This window comes from Morchella sextelata (assembly GCF_020137385.1).
Source record: "Morchella sextelata strain SCLS chromosome Unknown scls_9, whole genome shotgun sequence".
Taxonomy (NCBI): domain Eukaryota; kingdom Fungi; phylum Ascomycota; class Pezizomycetes; order Pezizales; family Morchellaceae; genus Morchella; species Morchella sextelata.
This window is the reverse complement of record NW_025408624.1, coordinates 539,820-566,018: the sequence shown is the minus strand read 5'-3', so window position 1 is coordinate 566,018 and position 26,199 is coordinate 539,820. Positions and strand designations below refer to the sequence as shown.

The following is a 26,199-nucleotide window of genomic DNA, read 5'->3' as shown; positions in this document are numbered from 1 at the left end:
AAAATATGAAAAGAAAAAGGCAGGAAGGGAGAGCGTCCCAACCGGAGAAAAAACAGAAAATTTTGGAGGAATCCATTCACGGTCCTCGACCTATCGTTAATCAGTTCCTTTGTTTTGCGAAAAAATGTTTATCTTGTAAGGTGTTGTTGGATACTGGTGCAACTGGTCCTGTTTTGTCTGCTGTTTTTGTTGATAGTTTTGAGGTCCCGAAGGTGAAACGAGACGTCCCGGCCCGGGTATTTGGATTTACGGGAGAAGTTATGAAGGGCACGGGACACGCCTTTCCACAACCATTAATTATAATGTCAAGGGGGCATCAAACACAGTTATCATTCGAAATCGCCCCTCTCCCACTTGGCATCGATGCGATACTACCGAACTGGTGGTTGAAAGAACACAAACCGGTTATAGGGGCAAATGGGGAAGTTTCCTACGATGGCGAGAACTGCAAGAGTCGATGCTTCACTGATAAGGAACCTCAAATAGAGACGGACGAGGGTGTACTGGACAATCCGGAGGCCCAATTCATCGGTAGCATTTGTCTGTTGGAAGATGAATCGGTCAACCTCGGTGAAACTCTTGCCTCTTGGCTCCATGGGTTCCTTAAAGTCTTCCTACCATCGGAAGCCGACAAATTACCACCGCATCGATCTTACGACCATGCGATAGATCTCGAACCAGGAAAGCAACCACCATGGGGACCCATTTACTCCCTATCCGAAGTCGAACTAAAGGTGCTTCGGGAGTACCTGGACAAAATGTTGCGATTGGGAAAGATTAGGCCGAGTAAATCACCGGCAGGAGCCCCAATCCTATTTGTGAAGAAGAAGGACGGTAGTCTGCGACTTTGCGTTGACTACCGTGGACTTAACCGAGTGTCCATCAAGAACAGGTATCCGTTACCACTTATGGATGAACTGCGAGATCGAGTGGCAGGCGCGGTTATCTTCTCGAAGATTGACCTGAAGGAAGGTTACAACCTCATCAGGATCAAAGACGCCGACGAGTGGAAGACAGCATTCCGTACGCGGTACTGGCATTTTGAGTACCTCGTCATGCCTTTTGGGCTGGCAAATGCGCCAGCGACCTTCCAGAACATGATGAATGATGCGCTGAGGGAATTGTTGGATCAAGGTGTAGTAGTATACCTTGATGATATCCTAATATATAGCAAGTCTCGAGAGGAACACAGGGAGCTGGTAGGCAAAGTACTTAGCAGGCTACAAGAATACAACCTGGTCGCCAACCCGAAAAAATCGTTCTTCGAGCTCACCGAAATCGAGTTCCTCGGATATATCCTTGCCCCAGCAGGCGTCACCATGGCACTGGATAAGGTCATGTCTGTAACAAATTGGCAAGCCCCGTGCAGCGTTAAGGAAGTACAGATCTTCATGGGCTTTGCCAACTTCTACAGAAGGTTTATCCACAATTTCTCCGGGGTCTGTAAACCCATTACCGATTGTCTCAGAGGTGATGCTAAGAACTTTGTCTGGTCTATGACGGCCCAAGCAGCCTTCGAAAAACTCAAAACCCTGTTTACGTCTGCGCCGATCTTGGTACACTTCTCTCCAGATCGCCAGACTATCGTGGAAACGGATGCAAGTGATTTTGCTATCGCCGCAATTTTATCCCAGGTTATTGACGGAAAGACTCACCCTGTTGCCTTTTATTCCCGAAAACTTAACCCAGCGGAACTCAATTACGACGTCTGGGATAAGGAGATGCTAGGAATTGTGTCAGCCTTCAAGCAATGGCGTCACTAGCTCGAAGGACCTAGTCGAACGGTCTGTGAGGGATGCGTACCAGATCACAAGAGTACACTACGCAGAGCTCAGAGTTCGGCTAACAGCTACAAAGGTAGAAGTCTCCAAGGTCTCTTCAGTCAACGTCGAGTAGAGATCTCCTTGATCCGATACGGGCCCCGCGAGCTACGTTATCAACAAAGATTCACTAGAGTTAGCGGATAATGCTTCGACCGTCTTCGACGTAATAGTTCAGGTAGAGTTCGAAGTCACAATAGAGTAAAGTATTTTCAAAAGTATAGTCAAAAAGAGTTGTAACTCGCGTATCAACGATTTATATTGTTAAGACTCTGATTTCGCCGATAATGGTCTGGCTAGTCAGTGAATGACACCGAATTTATATCCCTCGCTTATGTCTCGAGGACCCAGTCTACTAATAATACAGAATACACTCGGGGTCTGCCCGAGACCCTGAAAAACAACCAAGAACATTTAACTCCTAAGTCCGTAACCCAAACTCCTAAACCCGCTAAAACCCCTCAACCTATTTACCCACTCTAATGCACGTTTCCCTGTCGATGTTTCCTCTCCATCGGCCGTCTGGTGAGTAATCGTCAGTATCGGCTACTCGTAGGTCTCGGACGACAAAGCTACCTACTCAGGCCTCTTCCCACATCGCTTTCCCACATAGCAGAGTCCTCTCATGCCCATAGGTACCGCCGATAGGTACTCGGTCGGCTGGTGGCTTGCGCCGATTCGCTCCGAGTGATCCGATCTTCGATCCGATTGCTTCCAGCTGTCCCTCATATATCCACCGGTACGAAAGCACTCCCCTCCGGCGGTTTGACGCTCCGGGGGTTATTATTGGGGTCGAAAACGTGTTTTTTATGACTCCGTGTTTTGGTCGTATATTGGTCGCACCACACCCCGCGGGTGCGGTCCAGAGTTGACGTTAGCTTGCAGAGGGTATTGGGGTATCTACTAGCCTTTTCATAAATGCTTGGCATGCCCGTAACAGCTTACCCCCCTTCCAGGGTGTCACGTCTCGGGACATCTTCTGACAGACTATGGTTCCAGTAAACCTGCCCCACATATCACCCGCGGTGTCTGTGGAGGGGAAGGACTTAGCCCCGTAGGGTACCTCTATAGTCTCAGGCGTTGGTCCTTCACGGCCTTGGGGTTCCTTCGATGAAAGTCGCGAACTAGGTCAAGTACCTCCTCATTCATAGCGTCCATGACTTGGTACGTGCAGTCGCTCATCGAATAGCCCCGCCATTTCACCAGGTATTCCACTAATCCTCTCCTACTTTTCCGGCTTCCCACAATACTTTCCACTTCATACAGGACTTCTCCTTCCTTATCGACGTCTTCGGGAGTTGGGGGGCGTTGTTCACGGCCTGGGATACTGCTCTGTCGGTAACGTTCCAAGAGTTCAATATGGAAAACGTTGTGGATTTTGACTTGCGGTGGCAGTTCCAATTCGCAGGCTCGTTTACCGGCTAGTCGGACAATTTTAAATGGGCCGAGTTTCTTATGATCGAGTTTCTTGGTAGAACGTCGTGTCTTGATGTTGGTCGCGTTGAGCATAACCATGTCTCCCACCTTGAAGTTAGGCGGTTCGTCCCTTTTCCGATCATAGTATTTCCCCATCTTCTCCCTGGTGTCTGTTAAGCGAGCGAGAGCGGAATCATGAACTCCTCGAATGAAGTGAGCGTATAGGTCACTGGTTGGGTTGACCACTTCGGCTTCTGTCGGCCAGTTGGTTCTTGGGTTGTAACCGTAGTTGGTATAGAACGGAGATTGACCCGTGGCGGTGGTAACCGAGTTGTTGTAAGCATACTCCGCCAATGGGAGTAGCTCTGCCCAATCATCTTGCTCATAGTTGCAGAATGCTCGTAGATAATGCTCGAGGGTTTGGTTGACTCGCTCTGTTTGCCCATCGGTCTGAGGGTGGAAAGCCGTACTCATTCTTATCCTCACGTCCAATAATTCCATAAGGGATGCCCAAAAGCTTGAAGTAAACTTGGCGTCCCTGTCGGAAACTATATCAAGAGGCAGCCCATGGAGTCGCCAGATTTGACCGAGGAATATCTTCGCTAGATCCTGCGCGGTCGTTTCTGCTACTAGGGGGATAAAATGCGACATCTTCGAGAACCTATCGACTACTACCCAAATTTGATTGTATCCCTTTGATTCCGGTAACTGCACGATGAAGTCCATCGATATCGATTGCCAGACAGAATGTGGCGTGGACAGTGGTAGAAGCGCACCGTATTTCTTATGGCGGCTGGGTTTGTTGCGCTGGCACTCATCACATGACCGAACGTAATCATCAATCCACTCGTTCATTTTTGGCCAATAGAAGTTGCGCGTAATAAGTTCCAAAGTTTTGTCTTGTCCAAAGTGTCCTGCCACCTTTGAGTCGTGTTCTGCCTGCGCGATTCGGATCTTGATACGGTCATCTGCCGGAATGTAGAGTCGGTTCTTATAGAAGAGTAGCCCGTCTTTCTCAGCGATATCCTTCATTTCCCCCAGCTTCTCTCCCTGCTCAATTCTCTCTTTCAATCCTACCCATATCGGGTCTCCCGATGCCGCCTGCCTGACATGATCCAAAAAATTCTTAGACCAGTCAATCACCCCCTTGGAGGCAAGCGACACCGCTGATACCACCAACTCTTCCTCCGCCAACTGTCCGGGCTTAAAGAACCTGTCTATCGGCTGTTTCCCAAGCGTGCCTCCCCCTTCAGGAGGGTACTCCGGCCGTCGCGATAGTGCATCTGCCTTCCCATTTTTGGTTCCCGGGCGGTAAATAATCTTGAAATCAAATTCCGCCAAAGACTCAGCCCACCTTGCCTGTCGTCGGTTAAGAACCTTGGTTGTAGAGAAGTACTCTAAGTTCTTGTGATCCGTATAGACGAGGACCGTTCGGCTAGGTCCTTCGAGGTAGTGACGCCATTGCTTGAAGGCTGACACAATTCCTAGCATCTCCTTATCCCAGACGTCGTAGTTGAGTTCCGCTGGGTTAAGCTTTCGAGAATAAAAGGCAACAGGGTGAGTCTTTCCGTCAATAACCTGGGATAAAATTGCGGCAATAGCAAAATCACTTGCGTCCATTTCCACGATAGTCTGGCGATCTGGGGAGAAATGTACCAAGATCGGCGCAGACGTAAATAGGGTTTTGAGTTTTTCGAAGGCTGCTTGGGCCGTCACAGACTAGACAAAGTTCTTAGCATCACCCCTGAGACAATCGGTAATGGGTTTACAGACCCCGGAGAAATTGTGGATAAACCTTCTATAGAAATTGGCAAAGCCCATGAAGATCTGTACTTCTTTAACGCTGCGCGGGGCTTGCCAATTCGTAACAGACATAACCTTATCCAGTGCCATGGTGACGCCTGCTGGGGCAAGGATGTATCCGAGGAACTCGATTTCGGTGAGCTCGAAGAACGATTTCTTCGGGTTGGCGACTAGGTTGTATTCTTGTAACCTATTAAGTACTTTGCCGACCAGCTCTCTGTGCTCCTCTCGAGACTTGCTATATATTAGGATATCATCAAGATATACTACTACACCTTGATCCAAGAATTCCCTCAGCGCATCATTCATCATATTCTGGAAGGTCGCCGGCGCATTTGCCAGCCCAAAAGGCATGACGAGGTACTCAAAATGCCCGTACCGCGTACGGAATGCTGTCTTCCACTCGTCGCCGTCTTTGATCCTGATGAGGTTGTAACCTTCCTTCAGGTCAATCTTCGAGAAGATAACCGCGCCTGCTACTCGATCTCGCAGTTCGTCCATAAGCGGTAAGGGATACCTGTTCTTGATGGACACACGGTTAAGTCCACGGTAGTCAACGCAAAGTCGGAGACTACCGTCCTTCTTCTTCACAAATAGGATTGGGGCTCCTGCCGGGGATTTGCTCGGCCTAATCTTTCCCAATCGCAACATTTTATCCAGGTACTCCCGAAGCACCTTCAGCTCGACTTCGGATAGGGAGTAAACGGGTCCCCATGGTGGCTGCTTCCCTGGTTCGAGATCTATCGCATGGTCGTAAGATCGATGCGGTGGTAATTTATCTGCTTCCGATGGTAGGAAGACTTTAAGGAACCCATGGAGCCAAGAGGGAAGAGTTTCACGGAGGTTGACCGATTCATCTTCCAAAAGGCAAATGCTACCGATGAATTGGGCCTCCGGATCGTCCAATACACCCTCGTCCATTTCTATTTGAGGTTCCTTGTCAGTGAAGCATCGACTCTTGCAGTTCTCACCATCGTAGGAAACTTCCCCATTTGCCCCTATGACCGGTTTGTGTTCTTTCAACCACCAGTTCGGTAGTATCGCATCGATGCCAAGTGGGAGAGGGGCGATTTCGAATGACAACTGTGTTTGATGCCCCCTTGACATTATAATTAATGGTTGTGTAAAGGCGTGTCCCGTGCCCTTCATAACTTCTCCCGTAAATCCAAATACTCGGGCCGGGACGTCTCGTTTCACCTTCGGGACCTCAAAACTATCAACAAAAACAGCAGACAAAACAGGACCAGTTGCACCAGTATCCAACAACACCTTACAAGGTAAACATTTTTCCACAAAACAAAGGAACTGATTAACGATAGGTCGAGGACAGTGAATAGGTTCCTCTACAATCTTCTGTTTTTTCTCCGGTTGGGACGCTCTCCCTTCCTGCCTTTTTCTTTTCATATTTTTTTTTATTGTTTTCCGTCAGTGACAACATAGCAATCTGGGGATACTCCTGACCTGACTCATCAGAGTCCCCTACTGAAAATCCATATCGAAATCCATCTCAGATTCCGATCCGCGTTCTCGTACAAACGCTTGCCCACTGGTGTACTCCGCAGCAGCCGTAGCAGCCGGCTTTCTAGCACGGTGCCTCATTCGCTTTCTCTGAGGTTGGGGTTCCGGTGGTTCCATATCGTGGTCGCCATCGTCATCGCGGGTACGCTTTCGGGAGACAGAGGAGATAGATGCACTGTTATTAGCATCTGAACGACACCACTTCCAAAGATGACCCTTTCGGCCACATCGCACACAGGCTCCATCGGTCTTTCGCTGTTCTCGGACCGGCTGTGGAACTCCTTTGGTGGCTTCGTCGTAGTCGTGGTATATTGGCTTATTCCCCGACTTGTTCTTGCTGGTGCTTTTCTTTTCTTGCCCCTTTTCCTTCTCCTCAGTCTGAGCCCTCCCCTTGATCTTAAACCCTTTCTCCTTCTGCCTCGAGTTCCCACCATTGTTTGACTCCTTTCCTCTCGACTCCGCTTTTCCCAACATTTTCATCTGCTCCTGATAAGCCTCGTGAGCCTTGCCGGCTCGTTCCAACTGTTGGATGTACTCGGAGTCGTCATCGGTTGGATCGAAGCGCGAGTGGCGTTCTCGGATTTCATTTGGTAGCCCTTGGAGCAAGGCGGCGCGATAGGATGCCCCTTTCATCTGAGCATGCTGGTTCATAATCTCCATCCTCGTTAGGTAGTCGCCGATGTTAGCAGAGTACTTAAACTGCTGCATCTTCATCGCGTTTTCCATAGCCTCCTGAGTGCTTAGGAAACGTTTCCTGACTTCCTGACGAAACCGAGCCCAAGTGGCGTAGTCTGCACCGGCCGGGCCCAACATTTTGGTCTCGATATACTCCATGAACCATTCTTTTGCCAACCCGCACGTATATGTTCCAGCGAACAGTACCTTGTTCCTGTCCGTGCGGAACTTCTTAGGCTTCTGTTCAAAGTAGATCTCACACTCCATGAGCCAATGCCGCAGGTTATGCTTTCTGGCATTATCGAACTCAAAGGGTATTTTAGCGAGCGAATCTACCATATCCTCGTCTTCAGGCGGCGCCGAATTCCGGTTCCCGCCTCGGTTCATTCTCCAGTTCTTCCTACCATGCGACCATTCACTGTTATCGTCGTCATCGTCATCGGAAGGTTCTGGGTCTCCCCCAAAGTTTCCTCTTGGTGGGTTTCGGGGAGGTTGATTTCCACCATTCCCTCCTACTGGAGCAGTTCCTACCGGTCTCCTGCCACTATTTCCCTGCACTGGGCCGGCATCCTCCGGTTGTTTGCCTCCATTTCCTCCGACTGGGCCAGCTTCTTCTGGTTGCTTGCCGTTCCCTGATGTTTGGGGGCCAGCATTTTGGGGTTTCTTGCCATTACCAACAGGAACCGTTCGGGGTGCATTAGGGTCTAAAGGAGCGCTAGCCACGGAAGGTGCTACTGACAGATGTTGTCGCAGTAGTTCCTCCATCTCGGCTATCCGTTGGTTTCTCTCTTCATCGGACCGCTTAAATTGCGCAAATAGAGCTCGTTGCTCCCCTTTCTCCTGCTCTCGCTCTTCTCTCACTATCCTCAGTTGTCGCTCCGCCTCCTGTAATTGGGTCTGGGTTTGATGATGACTTCGCTCCAGAACCTCATGGTCGGCGGCTCGTTGGGCTTCTTGTACTTGTCGGACATTGGCAACGAGCTCAAAGAGCGATTCGAGATGTTGTTTTTGGGCAATGGCTTCTTGCCGTACCTTCTTATCCAGTATTTGCCCACTCCCTTGGACTTGTTCCTGGAGGTTTTGTAGCTGCTGCCAAACGGCCTGTCCAGCTGCACCAAGATACCTCATCTGTGCCTCATGGGTATCCAAAAACTCCTGCATATTTCTCACGAACTGGGCTTGAGCAGAGCGTTTACTCGATTGCCTAGTTTGTGTGGAGGGTCCTCCCGTAAGTAGGGGATCTGGGCTAGCAGCCCTCGATATTACCATAGAATCTTCCCCCCCGGCCTCCTCGGTTACGGCCGAGGTATCTATGAAATAGTTATCCCTTCGGGTAGTCATTGTGATAGGGGATAATGATGATAGTTCTTTTTTTTGAGGTGACTTCGTTACTCCAAGTGAACTTGTGAGTAACAATATACTGTGAGGGATGCGTACCAGATCACAAGAGTACACTACGCAGAGCTCAGAGTTCGGCTAACAGCTACAAAGGTAGAAGTCTCCAAGGTCTCTTCAGTCAACGTCGAGTAGAGATCTCCTTGATCCGATACGGGCCCCGCGAGCTACGTTATCAACAAAGATTCACTAGAGTTAGCGGATAATGCTTCGACCGTCTTCGACGTAATAGTTCAGGTAGAGTTCGAAGTCACAATAGAGTAAAGTATTTTCAAAAGTATAGTCAAAAAGAGTTGTAACTCGCGTATCAACGATTTATATTGTTAAGACTCTGATTTCGCCGATAATGGTCTGGCTAGTCAGTGAATGACACCGAATTTATATCCCTCGCTTATGTCTCGAGGACCCAGTCTACTAATAATACAGAATACACTCGGGGTCTGCCCGAGACCCTGAAAAACAACCAAGAACATTTAACTCCTAAGTCCGTAACCCAAACTCCTAAACCCGCTAAAACCCCTCAACCTATTTACCCACTCTAATGCACGTTTCCCTGTCGATGTTTCCTCTCCATCGGCCGTCTGGTGGGTAATCGTCAGTATCGGCTACTCGTAGGTCTCGGACGACAAAGCTACCTACTCAGGCCTCTTCCCACATCGCTTTCCCACATAGCAGAGTCCTCTCATGCCCATAGGTACCGCCGATAGGTACTCGGTCGGCTGGTGGCTTGCGCCGATTCGCTCCGAGTGATCCGATCTTCGATCCGATTGCTTCCAGCTGTCCCTCATATATCCACCGGTACCAAAGCACTCCCCTCCGGCGGTTTGACGCTCCGGGGGTTATTATTGGGGTCGAAAACGTGTTTTTTATGACTCCGTGTTTTGGTCGTATATTGGTCGCACCACACCCCGCGGGTGCGGTCCAGAGTTGACGTTAGCGTGCAGAGGGTATTGGGGTATCTACTAGCCTTTTCATAAATGCTTGGCATGCCCGTAACACGGTCCTCGTCTATTTTCATGGATCGACTAGTGGAGGTACGGGGTTACGAAGAGTTGGATTAGTCAGAAAGGTTCTATTGGGTTCTATCGGGTTCTGTTGATTGTTAATGTATGAGTTATGTTGGATTTGTCATCGCTGGGATTTCCTTGAGTATATTAAGGGGGGTTGTTTGTATTTCTCGTTCTTTTCCTTCTTCTTTCTTTCTTTACGCAACGTCTTCTGTATCTCCGCTGTCTATTGCTATACAATATTATCGTCCTCTTCTTTCTTTAAAGAAGACCACCGCCTCGCTTCCTTCGTGCCCCGTCGAACCTTATCGACGCTAGAGTCCCGTAGTACCCCTATTGCGAGTTCCCATACCGTCCCCTATTTACCCTCTTCGTACCCTGCGGAACACTCGCTACTCACCCCCTTGAGATTACGTTGCGTCGTCATCCGCACCGTACGACATGTCCACCCCCGACCCACCTGTATGGGCCGCACCCAACGACGTAGAAGCATTCAGACAGATGTATGAGGACGACTCTACTGAACTATTCGATAACATCGCCACCCTCGTCCAGCGCGTCCGCCTCCAAAGGGACACCCTCCATGCACAACTCACCGCCGCTAATGAAACCATTGACAACCTCGAGGAGCAGATAAACCGGCTCAACCTCGACCTCAATGTCGCCCGCGCTGCCCCCGCCCCTACCGTCGCTGTCCCCGCTCCCGCTGCTCCCCCACCTGCTCCTGCCCCCGCCTTCAGGTCCGAAAAGTTTCCAGACCCTGAAAAATTCGATGGCACCCGCACCAAGCTCCCCGGATTCACCACCCAACTTCGAATGAAACTTGAAGTCAACCACCATCGGTTCCGAAACGAGGCAGCAAAGGTTATCTATGCAGTCAGTCGCTTGGAAGGAAGGGCCCTTGACCAGGTCGTTCCACTCGTCAACGCTAACCCTGCCGCCCCCTTCTCCTCCGTCACTGCCTTTGTTGCCCACCTGGAAGCCTCGTTTGGAGACCCGGACCCCCGGGGTACCGCCCGTCGCCAACTCGTTGCCCTGAAGCAAGGCAAAGGGGATTTCGCTACATATTATTCGCAGTTCCTCCGCATCGTGGCATACCTGGACTATAACGAGGGAGCCAAGATCGATGCCCTGGCCGAAGGACTGTCAGAAGACTTGAAGGACGCTATGACCTACCGGACAGACAGGCCTAACACTGTCGAAGCCTATGCCACCATGTTGATGACAATCGATAACCAGGTACGGGGCCGCAAAGCTGAACAAAGGGCCATTCGGAATACAATGGGACAATTCACCGCCCCCGCTGCTGTCGCACACCCATCTCATACCGCCGGAGGCCTCGCCCCAATGGATCTTTCCGCTCTCCAAAGCCGCCCCACTCAACGTCCTGCCATTGAACAACGATACACTTTTGTCAATGGACAACGCAAAACCTCTGCCGCTGAAAAGCAATGGCGAAGGGACAACAATCTCTGTATGTACTGTGCCAATCCCGGTCATGTTTTTGCCAACTGCCCCTCTGCCAATCGCCCGCGCGGTAACCAACCGGTTATGAGAGGCGCCCTCCTCGCACCCAGCCATACGGCCGTCGACCCCGCTGCTCCACCGGTCGCTAGTCCCGCCTCCTCTGAGTCAGGTTTTCAGTAGTCCCGGGCTTGATTAATGGCCCCTGCCCGGGACCTTTCAATGTTTCTCCTTTGTCTGCGTTTTCTATCTCTGGCTTCTCGGTATCGTCTGTGGAGGATAAATTGGATGGGGATCATCTTGTTGCTTCTTGTAAAATTATAAACAATAAAACACCCATTCAAACTCACGCACTGATCGATACCGGTTGCTCCGGATTCGCATTCATTGATGAAACATTCGCGCGCCATAACAACTTCCCACTTCTCCCCCTTAAATCACCCCGCACTCTTGAAGTCATCGACGGTCGGCCCATATCTTCTGGACAAATTACCCACCTCTGCTATCTGTCGCTATCCATTGACTCCCACCATGAAACTACCCCCTTCTTTGTTACCAAACTCGGCTCGTACCCACTCGTCCTCGGAATCCCCTGGCTTCAATTGCACGATGCAACATTACGGTTCAAGGACAATAGCATACTATTCGACTCCGAGTACTGTAAACGCAAGTGCAACTCTTCCCCGATACCCGTTCCTATTAGAGGGGTTGCACCACCGTCTCGTTTTCACCTTGTCAGTTCAGCTGCCCTTTGCCGCTTTGCCCGGAGAGACAAACTCCAAATCTTTAGTAAAACTATTGAGGAAATAGATCAAGCAACGGGCGAGGCCCCTAAGCAAGACTGGAGGAACCGGGTCCCAACCCGGTATAAGAGATTTCATAAAATGATGGATGAAGAATTCGCTAACGAGATGCCACCTCGCCGTCCCTATGATCATAAGATACCGCTCAAGGAAGGGAAAGAGCCCCCTTTTAGGCCATTTTATGGTATGTCCCGCGAGGAACTCATTGTGCTGAAACAGTACATACAGGACAACCTTCAAAAGGGGTTCATTCAGGCCAGCTCTTCGCCTGCCGGTGCCCCTGTCCTATTTGTTAAAAAGGCCGATGGAACACTCCGCCTCTGTGTCGACTATCGTGGCCTCAACGAACTTACTGTCAAAAATCGCTATCCGCTGCCACTCATCCGGGAAACTCTCGACCGCCTTTCCAAAGCCAAGTGGTACACCAAACTTGACCTTCGCCAAGGGTACAACCAGATCCGAATGGCTGAGGGTGAAGAATGGAAAACAGCCTTCCGAACGCGTTACGGACATTTCGAATACACCGTAATGCCCTTCGGCCTTACCAATGCACCAGCCACCTTTCAACATTTTATTAATGATTGCGTCCGTGATTACCTTGATATGTTCTGCACAGCCTACCTTGACGATATCCTTATTTACAGCGATACCTTCGAGGAACATCAAATACACGTCGAAAAGGTCCTGGAAGCCCTACAAAGAAATGGAGTACTGCTGAAACCGGAGAAATGCGAATTTCATACACAAAGCACCATCTATCTCGGCCTGATTATCGAACCCAATGGTATTAAAATGGACCCAAGGAAAGTGGAGACGGTGAAGAATTGGACCGTCCCCAAAACAGTTAAAGATGTACAAGCATTCCTAGGTTTTGCTAACTTTTACCGCCGATTCATACGCGGGTTCTCGGAACTGGCTTCTCCTCTTACCAGACTGACACGTAAGGACATATCATTTGGATGGACATCCGAAGCCCAAACCGCCTTCAACGCCCTGAAAGAAGCCTTTACCACGGCGCCTATTCTTACTCATTTCGACCCGGAGAAGGAAATTACTGTGGAAACCGATGCATCTGACTATGTCTCCGCCGGTGTACTCTCCCAATATGATGACAATGGTATCCTCCGACCTGTTGCATACTTCTCGAAAAAGCACTCCCCCGCCGAATGCAACTACGAGATTTACGACAAGGAATTACTGGCAATCATTCGGTCTTTTGAGGAGTGGCGACCGGAACTTGAAGGGGCTGCACACCCAATCGCCGTCATATCCGATCATAAGAATCTCGAATACTTTATGAGTACCAAACAACTCAACCGGAGACAAGCACGGTGGGCAGAATACCTGTCACGGTTTAATTTTGTTATCAAATACCGACCAGGGAAACAAGGAGGGAAACCGGACGCGTTGACAAGAAGATCAGGAGATCTCCCTGGAGAGGGGGATGAAAGACAATTACATCAGAGTCAAGTCGTGTTGAAGAAGGAGAATCTCGATGCAAAGCTAAGTTTGTTGGCGGGTTCTTTCTCAAACGAGCCCGCTGAAAAGAACGCCTCACTGCAGGAATTATTCGATGAAGGATATAGTGCTGACCCGTTTCCCCAAAAGATACTGGATATGCGGGATAAAGGCGATCGACAGTCAAAGGACATATCACTAGCCGAATGCACCGAGGTTGAAGGCCGATTGCTTTACCGAGGCAGCATATATGTCCCTGATTACGACCCCCTTAAGCTTCGAATCCTCCAACTTTACCATGACGCTGCCTCTGCTGGACACCCGGGACGCGAAAAAACATTCGAACTCGTCAGTCGGGACTACTACTGGCCCCTCATGCGAAATTATATTGCCCGCTACGTTCGGAACTGCCACACCTGTCAACGAAGCAAACCCAACACCCATGGAAAACTCGGCGTACTTCGACCTTTACCGATTTCCGAACAACCATGGCAGGAGGTATCGATGGACTTCGTTACTGGCCTACCGGAAAGTGAAGGGTACGATGCAATTATGGTAGTAGTTGACCGGCTAACAAAGATGCGACATCTCCTGCCCTGCAATACTACTGTCAACTCCGAAGACGTCGCCCGACTATACCTGCGAAACATATGGAAGCTCCACGGGCTACCCACACACGTCACCTCCGACCGCGGTACGCAATTTACAGCTAAGTTTTGGAAGGCCCTTTGTAAACACCTCAACATCGAGGCAAGGATGTCCACCGCCTTCCACCCGGAGACCGACGGCCAAACCGAAAGGCTGAATGCTGTGATGGAGCAATACCTACGTGGGTATGTCTCTTATCAACAGGACGATTGGGTAAAATGGCTTCCTATGGCAGAATTCTCCGCCAACAATCAGGTCTCCGCATCCACTAAAGCTACACCATTCTTTGCGAACTATGGATTCCACCCCCGGTTTACAGTGACGATTAAATCGCTTGATAGGACACCACCGAGTCTCAATGCTAAAGACTTCGCCTTGAAGATGAAAGAACTCCATGAGCACCTACGTTCCAACATCCGCACAGCACAAGATCAGCAAGAGCAGGCCGTCAACACCAAACGAACGCCGGCTCCACGGTACGATATCGGCGATATGGTGTTTGTTTCAGCAAAAAACATCCGAACCACGCGTAATTCCCGGAAGCTGGACTGGAAGAAGCTGGGACCGTTTCCCGTTAAAGAAATTATATCGCCCTATGCGTATCGAGTCGACCTGCCTAGGAGTATGAAGATGCACCCTGTCTTTCACGTATCATTGCTAGACCCCGCTGCAAACGATCCTGTACCGGGGCAAATTCAACCACCACCCCCACCGGTTATCGTCGAGCAAGAGGAGGAGTATGCAGTTGAGGAAATCTTGGACTCGCGAGAAACACGGAATGGTGGCCTGCAATACTTTGTCAAATGGACAGGCTATACCGACCCTACCTGGGAACCCGCCGCATACCACGATAATACCGCCGCCGTCGATATCTTCCATACACATTACCCCGACAAACCTGGACCGTTGGAAGGCAAGATTAAGGTTAAGGCTCGCAGGAGCTCGCGCTTGAAGGGAGGGGCTACTTTCATGGATCGACTAGTGGAGGTACGGGGTTACGAAGAGTTGGATTAGTCAGAAAGGTTCTATTGGGTTCTATCGGGTTCTGTTGATTGTTAATGTATGAGTTATGTTGGATTTGTCATCGCTGGGATTTCCTTGAGTATATTAAGGGGGGTTGTTTGTATTTCTCGTTCTTTTCCTTCTTCTTTCTTTCTTTACGCAACGTCTTCTGTATCTCCGCTGTCTATTGCTATACAATATTATCGTCCTCTTCTTTCTTTAAAGAAGACCACCGCCTCGCTTCCTTCGTGCCCCGTCGAACCTTATCGACGCTAGAGTCCCGTAGTACCCCTATTGCGAGTTCCCATACCGTCCCCTATTTACCCTCTTCGTACCCTGCGGAACACTCGCTACTCACCCCCTTGAGATCTATACGGATCACAAGAACTTAGAGTACTTCTCTACAACCAAGGTCCTTAATCGACGACAGGCAAGGTGGGCTGAGTCTTTGGCGGAATTTGACTTTAAGATTATTTACCGCCCGGGAACCAAAAATGGGAAGGCAGATGCACTATCGCGACGGCCGGAGTACCGTCCTGAAGGGGGAGGCACGCTTGGGAAACAGCCGATAGACTGGTTCTTTAAGCCTGGACAGTTGGCGGAGGAAGAGTTTGTGGTATCAGCGGTGTCGCTTGCCTCCAAGGGGGTGATTGACTGGTCTAAGAATTTTCTGGATCATGTCAGGCAGGCGGCATCGGGAGACCCGATATGGGTAGGATTGAAAAAGAGAGTTGAGCAGGGAGAGAAGCTGGGGGAACTAAAGGATATTGCTGAGAAAGACGGGTTACTCTTTTATAAGAACCGACTCTACATTCCGGCAGATGACCGCATCAAGATCCGAATCGCACAGGCAGAACACGATTCGAAGGTGGCAGGACACTTTGGACAAGACAAAACTTTGGAACTCATCACGCGTAACTTCTATTGGCCAAAAATGAACGAGTGGATTGATGATTATGTCCGGTCATGTGACGAGTGCCAGCGCAACAAACCCAGCCGCCACAAGAAATACGGTGCGCTTCTACCACTGTCCACGCCACATTCTGTCTGGCAATCGATATCAATGGACTTCATTGTGCAGTTACCGGAATCAAAGGGATATAACCAAATTTGGGTAGTAGTCGATAGGTTCTCGAAGATGTCGCATTTTATCCCCCTAGTAGCAGAAACGACCGCGCAGGATCTAGCGAAGATATTCCTCGGTCAAATCTGGCGACTCCATGGCCTGCCCCTTGATATAGTTTCCGACAGGGATGCCAAGTTTACTTCAAGCTTTTGGGCATCCCTTATGGAATTATTGGATGTGAGGATAAGAATGAGTACGGCTTTCCACCCTCAGACCGATGGGCAAACAGAGCGGGTCAACCAAACGCTCGAGCACTACCTACGAGCGTTCTGCAACTACGAGCAAGATGATTGGGCAGAGCTACTTCCGTTGGCGGAGTATGCTTACAACAATTCGGTTACCACCGCCACGGGTCAATCTCCGTTCTATACTAATTACGGTTACAACCCAAGAACCAACTGGCCGACGGAAGCCGAAGTGGTCAACCCAACCAGTGAACTGTATGCTCACTTCATTCGAGGAGTTCACGATTCTGCTCTCGCTCGCTTAACAGACACCAGGGAGAAGATGGGGAAATATTATGATCGGAAAAGGGACGAACCGCCTAACTTCAAAGTGGGAGACATGGTTATGCTTAATGCGACCAATATCAAGAAACGTCGTTCCACCAAGAAACTCGATCATCAGAAACTCGGTCCGTTCAAGATTGTCCGACTAGCCGGAAAACGAGCCTGCAAATTGGAACTGCCACCACAAGTCAAAATCCATAACGTGTTCCACATTGAACTCTTGGAACGTTACCGACAGAGCAGTATCCCAGGCCGTGAACAACGTCCCCCAACTCCCGAAGACGTCGATAAGGAAGGAGAAGTTCTGTATGAAGTGGAAAGTATTGTGGGAAGCCGGAAAAGCAGAAGGGGATTAGTGGAATACCTGGTGAAATGGCGGGGCTATTCGATGAGCGAGTGTACGTACCAAGTCATGGATGCTATGAATGAGGAGGTACTTGATCTAGTCCGCGACTTTCATCGGAGGAACCCCAAGGCCGTGAAGGACCAACGCCTGAGACTATAGAGGTACCCTACGGGGCTAAGTCCTTCCCCTCCACAGACACCGCGGGTGATATGTGGGGCAGGTTTACTGGAACCATAGTCTGTCAGAATGTAACGGCAGCCATGTGGTTTGGTTATGCGAGGTGTTGCGGTACGAAGAGGAAGGGTTATGCAGTGTGGTTGGGTTTAGCGAAGCGGGTTTCTATTATGTTCTTTCTGTTTCTGTTATGTGAAGGTATGAGTCAGCATTGGGATAGGGTATGGATATATAAGGGGGGCGTTGTCTCGTGATTCTTTGTTTCTCTTTCTTTCTCTTTTTTCTTTATGCAACCTCTGTTCTTTACAGTCACGAATACTATTTGGTTCGCGCTACGTCATAGGGTTTACCCGGTATACTAGACCAGGTACAACCATCCATAGTCCATAGTCCACAGTCCCCGTCCTTGCCTTAGGTGTACCCTTCGGCCCCATAGTCCATAGTCCACGTTCCCGACTTGGTAGCATACCTCGGCCCCATAGTCCATAGTCCACGAACCTCCTTACCTCTACGTCTTCGCCTCGGTTGTATTCCTTGGCTTCATAGTTCCTACGCCCATAGTCCCCGTTACACTTAGGTTGCATCCTCTACAGCCAACCGATACAACACCACCTTGCTTAGCTCTGGTCGTGACTATGTCCGACACCACTCAGGATACGCTGTTGCAGCGTCTTTTAGAATTTCTGATTACCTATGGTCCCCTCCCAGCCGATATAGACTTCGGCGAAGAACTTACGGAGGCTCATGGTCTTATTGCTGAGTGTTTGGAGGCTCTCACCAAGCCTCTTGAAACCCCCGCGCCACTAGAACCCGTTATTGATACGGCTCAGGAAGAGGTCATTGCCGGCCTCACCACAGAACTAGAAGCAGCCAACGAAAAGGCTGCCGATTTTTGGCAAACCTTGTGCGATAACCAGGAAGATTCTACCGAGATCATCCGAGGTCGCGACGAGGTTATCGTTGCTTTGAAGATTGAGCTGGAGGAATCGAAGGCTGAAGAAGAAGAGCTTCGATTCCGTCTGGCACTACACCAGGAAAGTCTCGCCATTGCCGACGAGAACCTCGCTGATGCTGAAGATGAGATTCTTCACATCACTTCTGTTGCAAAAGCTTGGGAAGTTCAAGCCAATACCACCATTGCTGATCTTCGCTCCCGTGTCTCCGTCTCTGCCGCTAGAGTTAAAACCCAATCTCGCCATGTCTCCAAGCCTCGTTACCTGGGTCCTCGCGCCCAAGATCCCCGTTCCATTAGCAATTGGCGAGAGAGGCCACTTGAAAATGGGTCCCCAAAGCCGGCGTTAAAAGGTCAGCCCCTTTGGTAAAAAATGGCAAACCAAAGGGGCCAGCCCCGCCACCTGTTTCTGTTCTCCCTGCTGCTGCTGTGTCTGAGGATAAGATGTCCGAAGACTCTTTTGTTGTTACCTGTTCGGTCTCTCAGAATCCCGACTCTTTTATTCCCACCTACGCTCTCATTGATACTGGAGCATCAGGATATGCTTTTATCGATGAATCTTTCGTACGTCACAACAATCTTGCAATGACCCCCCTTAGGAAATCTCGCCAGGTAGATGTTATGGATGGAAGACCTATCCAGTCAGGAGAAATCACCCACATTGTCGATGTTTCACTAGATATTCATGGCCACCGAGAAATTGCTTCATGTTTCGTTACAAAGTTGGGACATTATCCGATCGTGATGGGAATACCGTGGATGCGACGGCACGATGTCACCATTCGGCCAAAGGATAATCTACTTGTTTTTGATTCTCGGGACTGTGTTAAACACTGTTCACTCAATGGAACTGCAGTCACTGTCCATGGAATATCGATCCCTCTACCAGAACATCATACTATTGTCGTTTCAGCAGTTGAGAAATCCACCGTCAACGTCAAGCAACTAGTACCAAAGGAGTTCCACCATCGTCTCCATATGTTCCAAGAATATGATGCTTCTGTCCTGCCGCCACATCGACCGTCCCATGATATTGAGATCGTATTGGAGGAAGGTAAACGACCTCCATATGGACCAATATACGGCCTGTCCCAGATTGAATTAAAAGCGCTACGGGAATACCTCGATGAAAATCTACCAAAGGGATTTATCAGAGCTAGTGAATCACCGGCAGGAGCACCTATACTATTCGTAAAGAAAAGTGATGGGACTCTCCGGCTATGTGTGGATTACCGAGGTCTCAATGCGATCACGGTCAAAAATCGGTATCCGTTACCACTGTTAAAGGAAACTTTGGCTAAACTTTCGAAGGCACAGTACTATACCAAGTTGGATCTACGTTGGGGATACAATCAGATCAGGGTAGCGGAGGGAGACGAATGGAAAACAGCATTTAGAACTCGATATGGACATTTCGAGTATACAGTAATGCCGTTCGGATTAGCCAACGCCCCCGCCACCTTTCAACATTGGATTAATGATATTCTACGCCCCTACCTCGACCAATTTGTAACGGCGTATTTGGACGATATCCTGATTTATTCCGAAACTTTATCGGAACACAAGGAACACATTCAAAAGGTTTTGAAGGTACTTGATGAGAATCATGTCCATCTTAAACCTGAGAAGTGTGAGTTTATGGTTCAAGAAACAAAGTATCTTGGTTTGATTCTCACCCCGGATGGGAATCGAATGGATCCGAAGAAAGTTGTCGATGTTTTGGAGTGGTCTACACCAAGGAACCTTCATGATGTTCAAGTATTTTTGGGATTTGCGAATTTCTATCGACGGTTTATTTTAGGATATTCAAGAATTGTTGCTCCGCTTACGGCTTTGACCAAGAAAAATATTAAATTTGAATGGACGGATGAGAGGGAGGAGGCATTCCAGATATTGAAGAAGATGTTTATAACGGCACCCATACTAATGCATTTTGATCCGGATCGGAAAATCGTGGTAGAAACCGATGCATCCGACTATGTTTCTGCTGGAATCCTGTCCCAACGTGACGACGAAGGAATTCTACATCCAGTCGCTTTCTTCTCTAAGAAACATTCCCCTGCGGAATGTAACTATGAGATCTATGACAAAGAACTCCTGGCGATCGTACGATGTTTTGAGGAATGGCGACATCATTTAGAGGGGGCACAATTCCCAATTGAAGTTTTGAGCGATCATCGGAACCTTGAATATTTCATGTCAACAAAGTTATTAAACCGTCGACAAGCCCGTTGGTCGGAATTTCTTTCACGTTTCGATTTCGTCATTCAATTTAGACCAGGGAAACAAGGGGCAAAGCCGGATGCATTGACTAGGAGGTCGGGTGACCTACCTAAGGAGGGGGATGAACGGTTGACGCATCAAAGCCAGGTGGTTTTGAAGCGAAAAAATTTGGATTTAAAGCTAAGTTTGTTCGCGGGTTCTTTTTCAAATGAATCCGCTGAAGGAATGTCCACTGTAGAAGAGTTGTTTTTAAATGCTTACCAAGTTGACAGTTTTCCGAACAAAGTACTCGCGATGCTTCGGAATGGCGTCCGTCACTCGAATAAGATCTCGCTTGCCGAATGTACGGAAGATAACAACGGTCGGCTACTTTACCGTGGCGCACTCTATGTACCAGATGTCAACGACCTTCGGCTAAAACTTCTCAAAGAACACCATGATAAACCATCAGCAGGACATCCTGGTAGAGCAAAGACCCTAGAGCTTTTGAATCGAGAATACTACTGGCCACAAATGCGAAAGTATGTCGACCAGTATGTTAGGAATTGCAATGTGTGTGCCCGTAGTAAGGCACCACGTAATGCGCCTTATGGAGTACTCCGTCCCATGCCAATACCTGAGGGACCGTGGACGGATGTGTCAATGGATTTTGTCACCGATCTCCCCGAAAGCAATGGGTATAATGCGATTCTAGTTGTGGTAGATAGACTAACCAAAATGCGACATCTAATACCAACGACTAAGGAGGCAGACTCGAGGGAAGTAGCGAGGCTATATATCGATAATGTTTGGAAATTACATGGACTCCCTGAAACTATGGTATCTGATCGAGGAACACAATTTGTTGCGGAATTTTGGAGGTCCCTTTGCGATCGTTTGGAAATATCGCCAAAGTTCTCTACAGCGTTTCACCCCCAGACGGATGGACAAACGGAAAGAATCAATGCTGTGATGGAACAATACCTTCGAAGTTATGTTTCTTATCAACAGGACGACTGGGTTCGATGGTTGCCAATGGCCGAGTTTGCAACAAATAACCATGCTTCTGAAACGACGAGAATCTCTCCATTTTACGCCAACTCAGGGAGGAATCCAAGAATGACTTTTGGTCCTTTGGAACATGGTAGAACGACAGCGGAGGATCAGGCCAATAGTATTGCAAGAGAGATGAAGGATATATTGGATTTTTTAAAGGATGAATTATTTCGAGCGCAAAGGATTCAAGAAGAGTCCGCCAATATACGTCGGACTCCAGCACCTCACTATCGTGTGGGGGATAAAGTTTTCTTATCAACGAGCCATGTCCTCACCAAACGACCATCGAAGAAACTCGATTGGAAACGCATTGGACCGTATGTCGTGAAACGGATCGTTAGTCCTTATGCCTATGAGTTGGAACTTCCTCGTTCTATGAAAGTTCATCCCGTATTTCATGTCTCTTTATTGTCGTCTGCAGCAAACGATCCTTTACCAGGACAACAACAGTTACCACCACCGCCGGTCGAAGTTGAAGGACAGGAGGAGTGGGAAGTCGAGGATATTTTGGATTCCAGGGATCGTCGGGGAAGATTTGAATACTTGGTTAAGTATGCCGGTTATGACGAAGCTTCGTGGCAGCCATTGTCGGATGTCGAACATTCGCCCGATATTGTCAAACGATTTCACGAACGATATCCACGGAAGCCTAAGCCTACCAGGAGATAGGCCTTAGAGGGGGGAGTGGTCTGTAACGGCAGCCATGTGGTTTGGTTATGCGAGGTGTTGCGGTACGAAGAGGAAGGGTTATGCAGTGTGGTTGGGTTTAGCGAAGCGGGTTTCTATTATGTTCTTTCTGTTTCTGTTATGTGAAGGTATGAGTCAGCATTGGGATAGGGTATGGATATATAAGGGGGGCGTTGTCTCGTGATTCTTTGTTTCTCTTTCTTTCTCTTTTTTCTTTATGCAACCTCTGTTCTTTACAGTCACGAATACTATTTGGTTCGCGCTACGTCATAGGGTTTACCCGGTATACTAGACCAGGTACAACCATCCATAGTCCATAGTCCACAGTCCCCGTCCTTGCCTTAGGTGTACCCTTCGGCCCCATAGTCCATAGTCCACGTTCCCGACTTGGTAGCATACCTCGGCCCCATAGTCCATAGTCCACGAACCTCCTTACCTCTACGTCTTCGCCTCGGTTGTATTCCTTGGCTTCATAGTTCCTACGCCCATAGTCCCCGTTACACAGAAGATGTCCCGAGACGTGACACCCTGGAAGGGGGGTAAGCTGTTACGGGCATGCCAAGCATTTATGAAAAGGCTAGTAGATACCCCAATACCCTCTGCACGCTAACGTCAACTCTGGACCGCACCCGCGGGGTGTGGTGCGACCAATATACGACCAAAACACGGAGTCATAAAAAACACGTTTTCGACCCCAATAATAACCCCCGGAGCGTCAAACCGCCGGAGGGGAGTGCTTTCGTACCGGTGGATATATGAGGGACAGCTGGAAGCAATCGGATCGAAGATCGGATCACTCGGAGCGAATCGGCGCAAGCCACCAGCCGACCGAGTACCTATCGGCGGTACCTATGGGCATGAGAGGACTCTGCTATGTGGGAAAGCGATGTGGGAAGAGGCCTGAGTAGGTAGCTTTGTCGTCCGAGACCTACGAGTAGCCGATACTGACGATTACCCACCAGACGGCCGATGGAGAGGAAACATCGACAGGGAAACGTGCATTAGAGTGGGTAAATAGGTTGAGGGGTTTTAGCGGGTTTAGGAGTTTGGGTTACGGACTTAGGAGTTAAATGTTCTTGGTTGTTTTTCAGGGTCTTGGGTAGGCCCCGAGTGTATTCTGTATTATTAGTAGACTAGGTCCTCGAGACATAAGCGAGGGATATAAATACTGTGTCATTCACTGACTAGCCAAACCATCATCGGCGAAATCAGAGTCTTAATAATATAAATCGTTGATACGCGAGTTACAACTTTATTTGACTATACTTTTGGAAATACTTTACTCTATTGTGACTTCGCACTCTACCTGAACTATTAGGTCGAAGACGGTCGAATACCATCTGCTAACTCTAGTGAATCTTTGTTGATAACGTAGGTCGTGGGGCCCATATCGGATCAAGGAGAATCATACTCGACGTTGACTGAAGAGACCTTGGAGACTTCTACCTTTGTAGCTGTTAGCCGAACTCTGAGCTCTGCGTAGTGTACTCTTGTGATCTGGTACGCATCCCTCACACTAATGCACGTTTCCCTGTCTATGTTTCCTCTCGATCGGCCGTCTGGTGGATAATCGTCAGCGTCGGCTACTCGTAGGTCTCGGACGGCAAAGCTACCTACTCAGGCCTCTTCCCACATCGCTTTCCCACATAGCAGAGTCCTCTCATGCCCATAGGTACCGCCGATAGGTACTCGGTCGGCTGGTGGCTTGCGCCGATTCGCTCCGAGTGATCCGATCTTCGATCCGATCGCTTCCAGCTGTCTCTCATATATCCACCGGCACCAAAGCACTCCCCTCCGGCGGTTTGACGCTCCGGGGGTTATTATTGGGGTCGAAAACGTGTTTTTTATGACTCCGTGTTTTGGTCGTATATTGGTCGCACCACACCCCGCGGGTGCGGTCCAGAGTTGACGTTAGCGTGCAGAGGGTATTGGGGTATCTACTAGCCTTTTCTCGTAAATGCTTGGCATGCCCGTAACAGAGCTATCCTCAACCAGAGTTCTGTCAGAAAACATGGGATTCCCTTAGTGCGGCGGGATCAACCTCTGACAATGTTTGATGCTCAAGGAGATGTCATGATGGGAGGAGGCGAGTATTACACTCACCCGGTCTGCATGACTATGGGAGATCATAAGGAGACACTCCGATGGGAAGTGGCTACTTTGGAAGAAGGAATGACCGGTTACCTGCCAATTAGTTGGGCTAGGAAGCATAACCCGGACATCAATTGGGAACTCGACACCATGAGCTGGAGGAGTGACTACTGCAAGCAGAATTGTCTCCCAGCGGCCACCAAGATTGAACTGATCTCTCTATACCAGATGCTGGAAGAACAAGAGACAGTCTATCAATTGGTTGGTTCAGTATGGCATGATGAGAATGGAGGTGATATTGCTGAGAAAATACACCACCTATACCGGGAATGGGCTGATGTGTTCAGTCAAGAGAAGATTGAGGAAATGCCGCCGCATTCCCATAATGATTTGAAGATCAAACTCTTGCCTGGCACCGCTCCCCCATTTGGCCCGCTATACCCATGTTCCGCTCCAGAATTGAAGGCCCTTCGCGAGTACCTGGACAAAGAATTGTCTTCAGGAAAGATCTCTAGATCTAATAGCCCTGCTGCGGCACCCATACTGTTCATTCCTAAGAAGGATGGGACATTGCGGATTTGTGTGGATTATAGAGGATTGAACAAGGTCACTGTCAAAGACAAGTACCCGCTGCCTATCATGAGTGAGCTCAGGGACAGGTTGTTCAAGGCCAAGATCTTCACAAAGATAGACCTGAAGAACGGCTTCAATTTGATCAGGATAGCCGAAGGTGATGAGTGGAAAACCGCTTTCAGAACCCGCTATGGACTGTATCGGTATAATGTGATGCCGTTTGGCCTATGCAATGCTCCCTCCGCCTTCCAGGCAATGATCAATGATGTGCTAAAGGAACTACTGGATGAAGGAGTGGTTGTCTATATTGATGACATCCTCATCTACTCGGAAACTGAGAAAGAGCATGAGCTACTGGTCAAGAAGGTACTACAGAAGCTTAGGGAAGCTAAGCTCTGTGCCTCGATCAGCAAGACATCCTTCCATGTTGTAACGGAGCCATTTCAACTGTCTGGTGTATGAGTACACACAGGGCCCGGTTACATGCTGAGAGTTATTGTTAGAAGCCAGTTGCACGGTGATATACAAGTACCGGCAGTGTGGTTAGGTACCAGCTGTCAGAGTAACTACATTCCGGGCGCTAGGAAGGGGATCTATTCACAGGAGCAACGACTGACGAGTCTATGCCTCGCCAGTGACTAGAAGACCGGCCAGAGTGAAGCTCTGATTTGCCGGTGATCCTCTGTATCCTCTAAAGCATTATGAGTCCGCCGAAGGACAGGGACTATGCTAGGGAAGTCTACAATAAGCGAAAGCTCTACAGCAATGATTAAGCTTACACCTGAGTGTCAGCTCATTCATACAGGCCCTCGGTTGTGTGGCAACCAAGGCTGCAGGTGTTACAAAGACTTTGACTAAGGGTGGTTGCCTTGGGTATCGGAAACACCTGCTGACGCTTAAGAGAGAAGCGGGGTAGCGGTGGTATTGTTTCCGGGACCGAGGAAAGGCTTCACCGGAACTTAGTAAGGAGTTAGGAGCAGAGAATAGAGGCCTTCGGAGTATAAGTACTCAGGTTCATTCCCGCCCTTCAGTCCTGTTCTCTCGAGTCTTCATCAGAAAGAAAAACCAAGTTCTTATCGGTAGCAGAGCCCTTAAAGATTATTGAGTTCTAGCGATAGTATCTTTGAATAACCTGCAACCTGATTGTCTATCTTGCACGGCCGTCTCTATTCTATCCGATTCCATTTCTCTTAGAAAGGACCCCCGTTACAGATAATCTTTAAGGCTCAAGTCAGCTTCAGATTATTCTTCCTCTATACAAAATGTCCGCCCTCCCAGCTCCGGATGTGCCCCTTCAGATTGAATGGCAGCCGGTGCCCCTCCAGCTTGATGCCAACGGGCAGACACAGTTTGTCAAGAAGCCCAGGACCGCTCTACAGACCTATATTCCCGGTTGTGAGCCTGCCTGGCAAGATACCGACGAGATTTCCCTTCAGCAGTTCTTCACAGAGCTCCAGACCTACCTTCAGCACAG

General features: G+C 49.1%; 5 protein-coding genes across 5 annotated transcripts; 4 read left to right on the top strand and 1 right to left on the bottom strand.

Annotated features, from left to right (window-relative positions):
* Positions 1–5: 5 nt before the first annotated feature.
* H6S33_012832 (uncharacterized protein) lies at positions 6–1,763 on the top strand (the record flags this gene model as incomplete). Its single annotated transcript, XM_044844175.1, has 1 exon — positions 6–1,763. The coding sequence occupies one exon, from the start codon at positions 6–8 to the stop codon at positions 1,761–1,763; it is 1,758 nt and encodes a 585-aa protein (XP_044694541.1).
* A 4,755-nt stretch (positions 1,764–6,518) lies between these two features.
* On the bottom strand, positions 6,519–8,573 carry H6S33_012831 (uncharacterized protein; the record flags this gene model as incomplete). Its single annotated transcript, XM_044844174.1, has 1 exon — positions 6,519–8,573. The coding sequence occupies one exon, from the start codon at positions 8,571–8,573 to the stop codon at positions 6,519–6,521; it is 2,055 nt and encodes a 684-aa protein (XP_044694540.1).
* A 1,502-nt stretch (positions 8,574–10,075) lies between these two features.
* Positions 10,076–14,994, top strand: H6S33_012830 (uncharacterized protein; the record flags this gene model as incomplete). The annotated part of the gene is made up of 2 exons (XM_044844173.1): positions 10,076–11,249; positions 11,282–14,994. Coding segments are annotated over 2 exons (4,887 nt in total), but the record flags the coding sequence as incomplete, so codon positions are not given.
* A 301-nt stretch (positions 14,995–15,295) lies between these two features.
* On the top strand, positions 15,296–17,149 carry H6S33_012829 (uncharacterized protein; the record flags this gene model as incomplete). Its single annotated transcript, XM_044844172.1, has 1 exon — positions 15,296–17,149. A coding segment is annotated over one exon (1,854 nt), but the record flags the coding sequence as incomplete, so codon positions are not given.
* Positions 17,150–17,799: 650 nt separating this feature from the next.
* Positions 17,800–18,469, top strand: H6S33_012828 (uncharacterized protein; the record flags this gene model as incomplete). The annotated part of the gene is made up of 1 exon (XM_044844170.1): positions 17,800–18,469. A coding segment is annotated over one exon (670 nt), but the record flags the coding sequence as incomplete, so codon positions are not given.
* Positions 18,470–26,199: the final 7,730 nt, after the last annotated feature.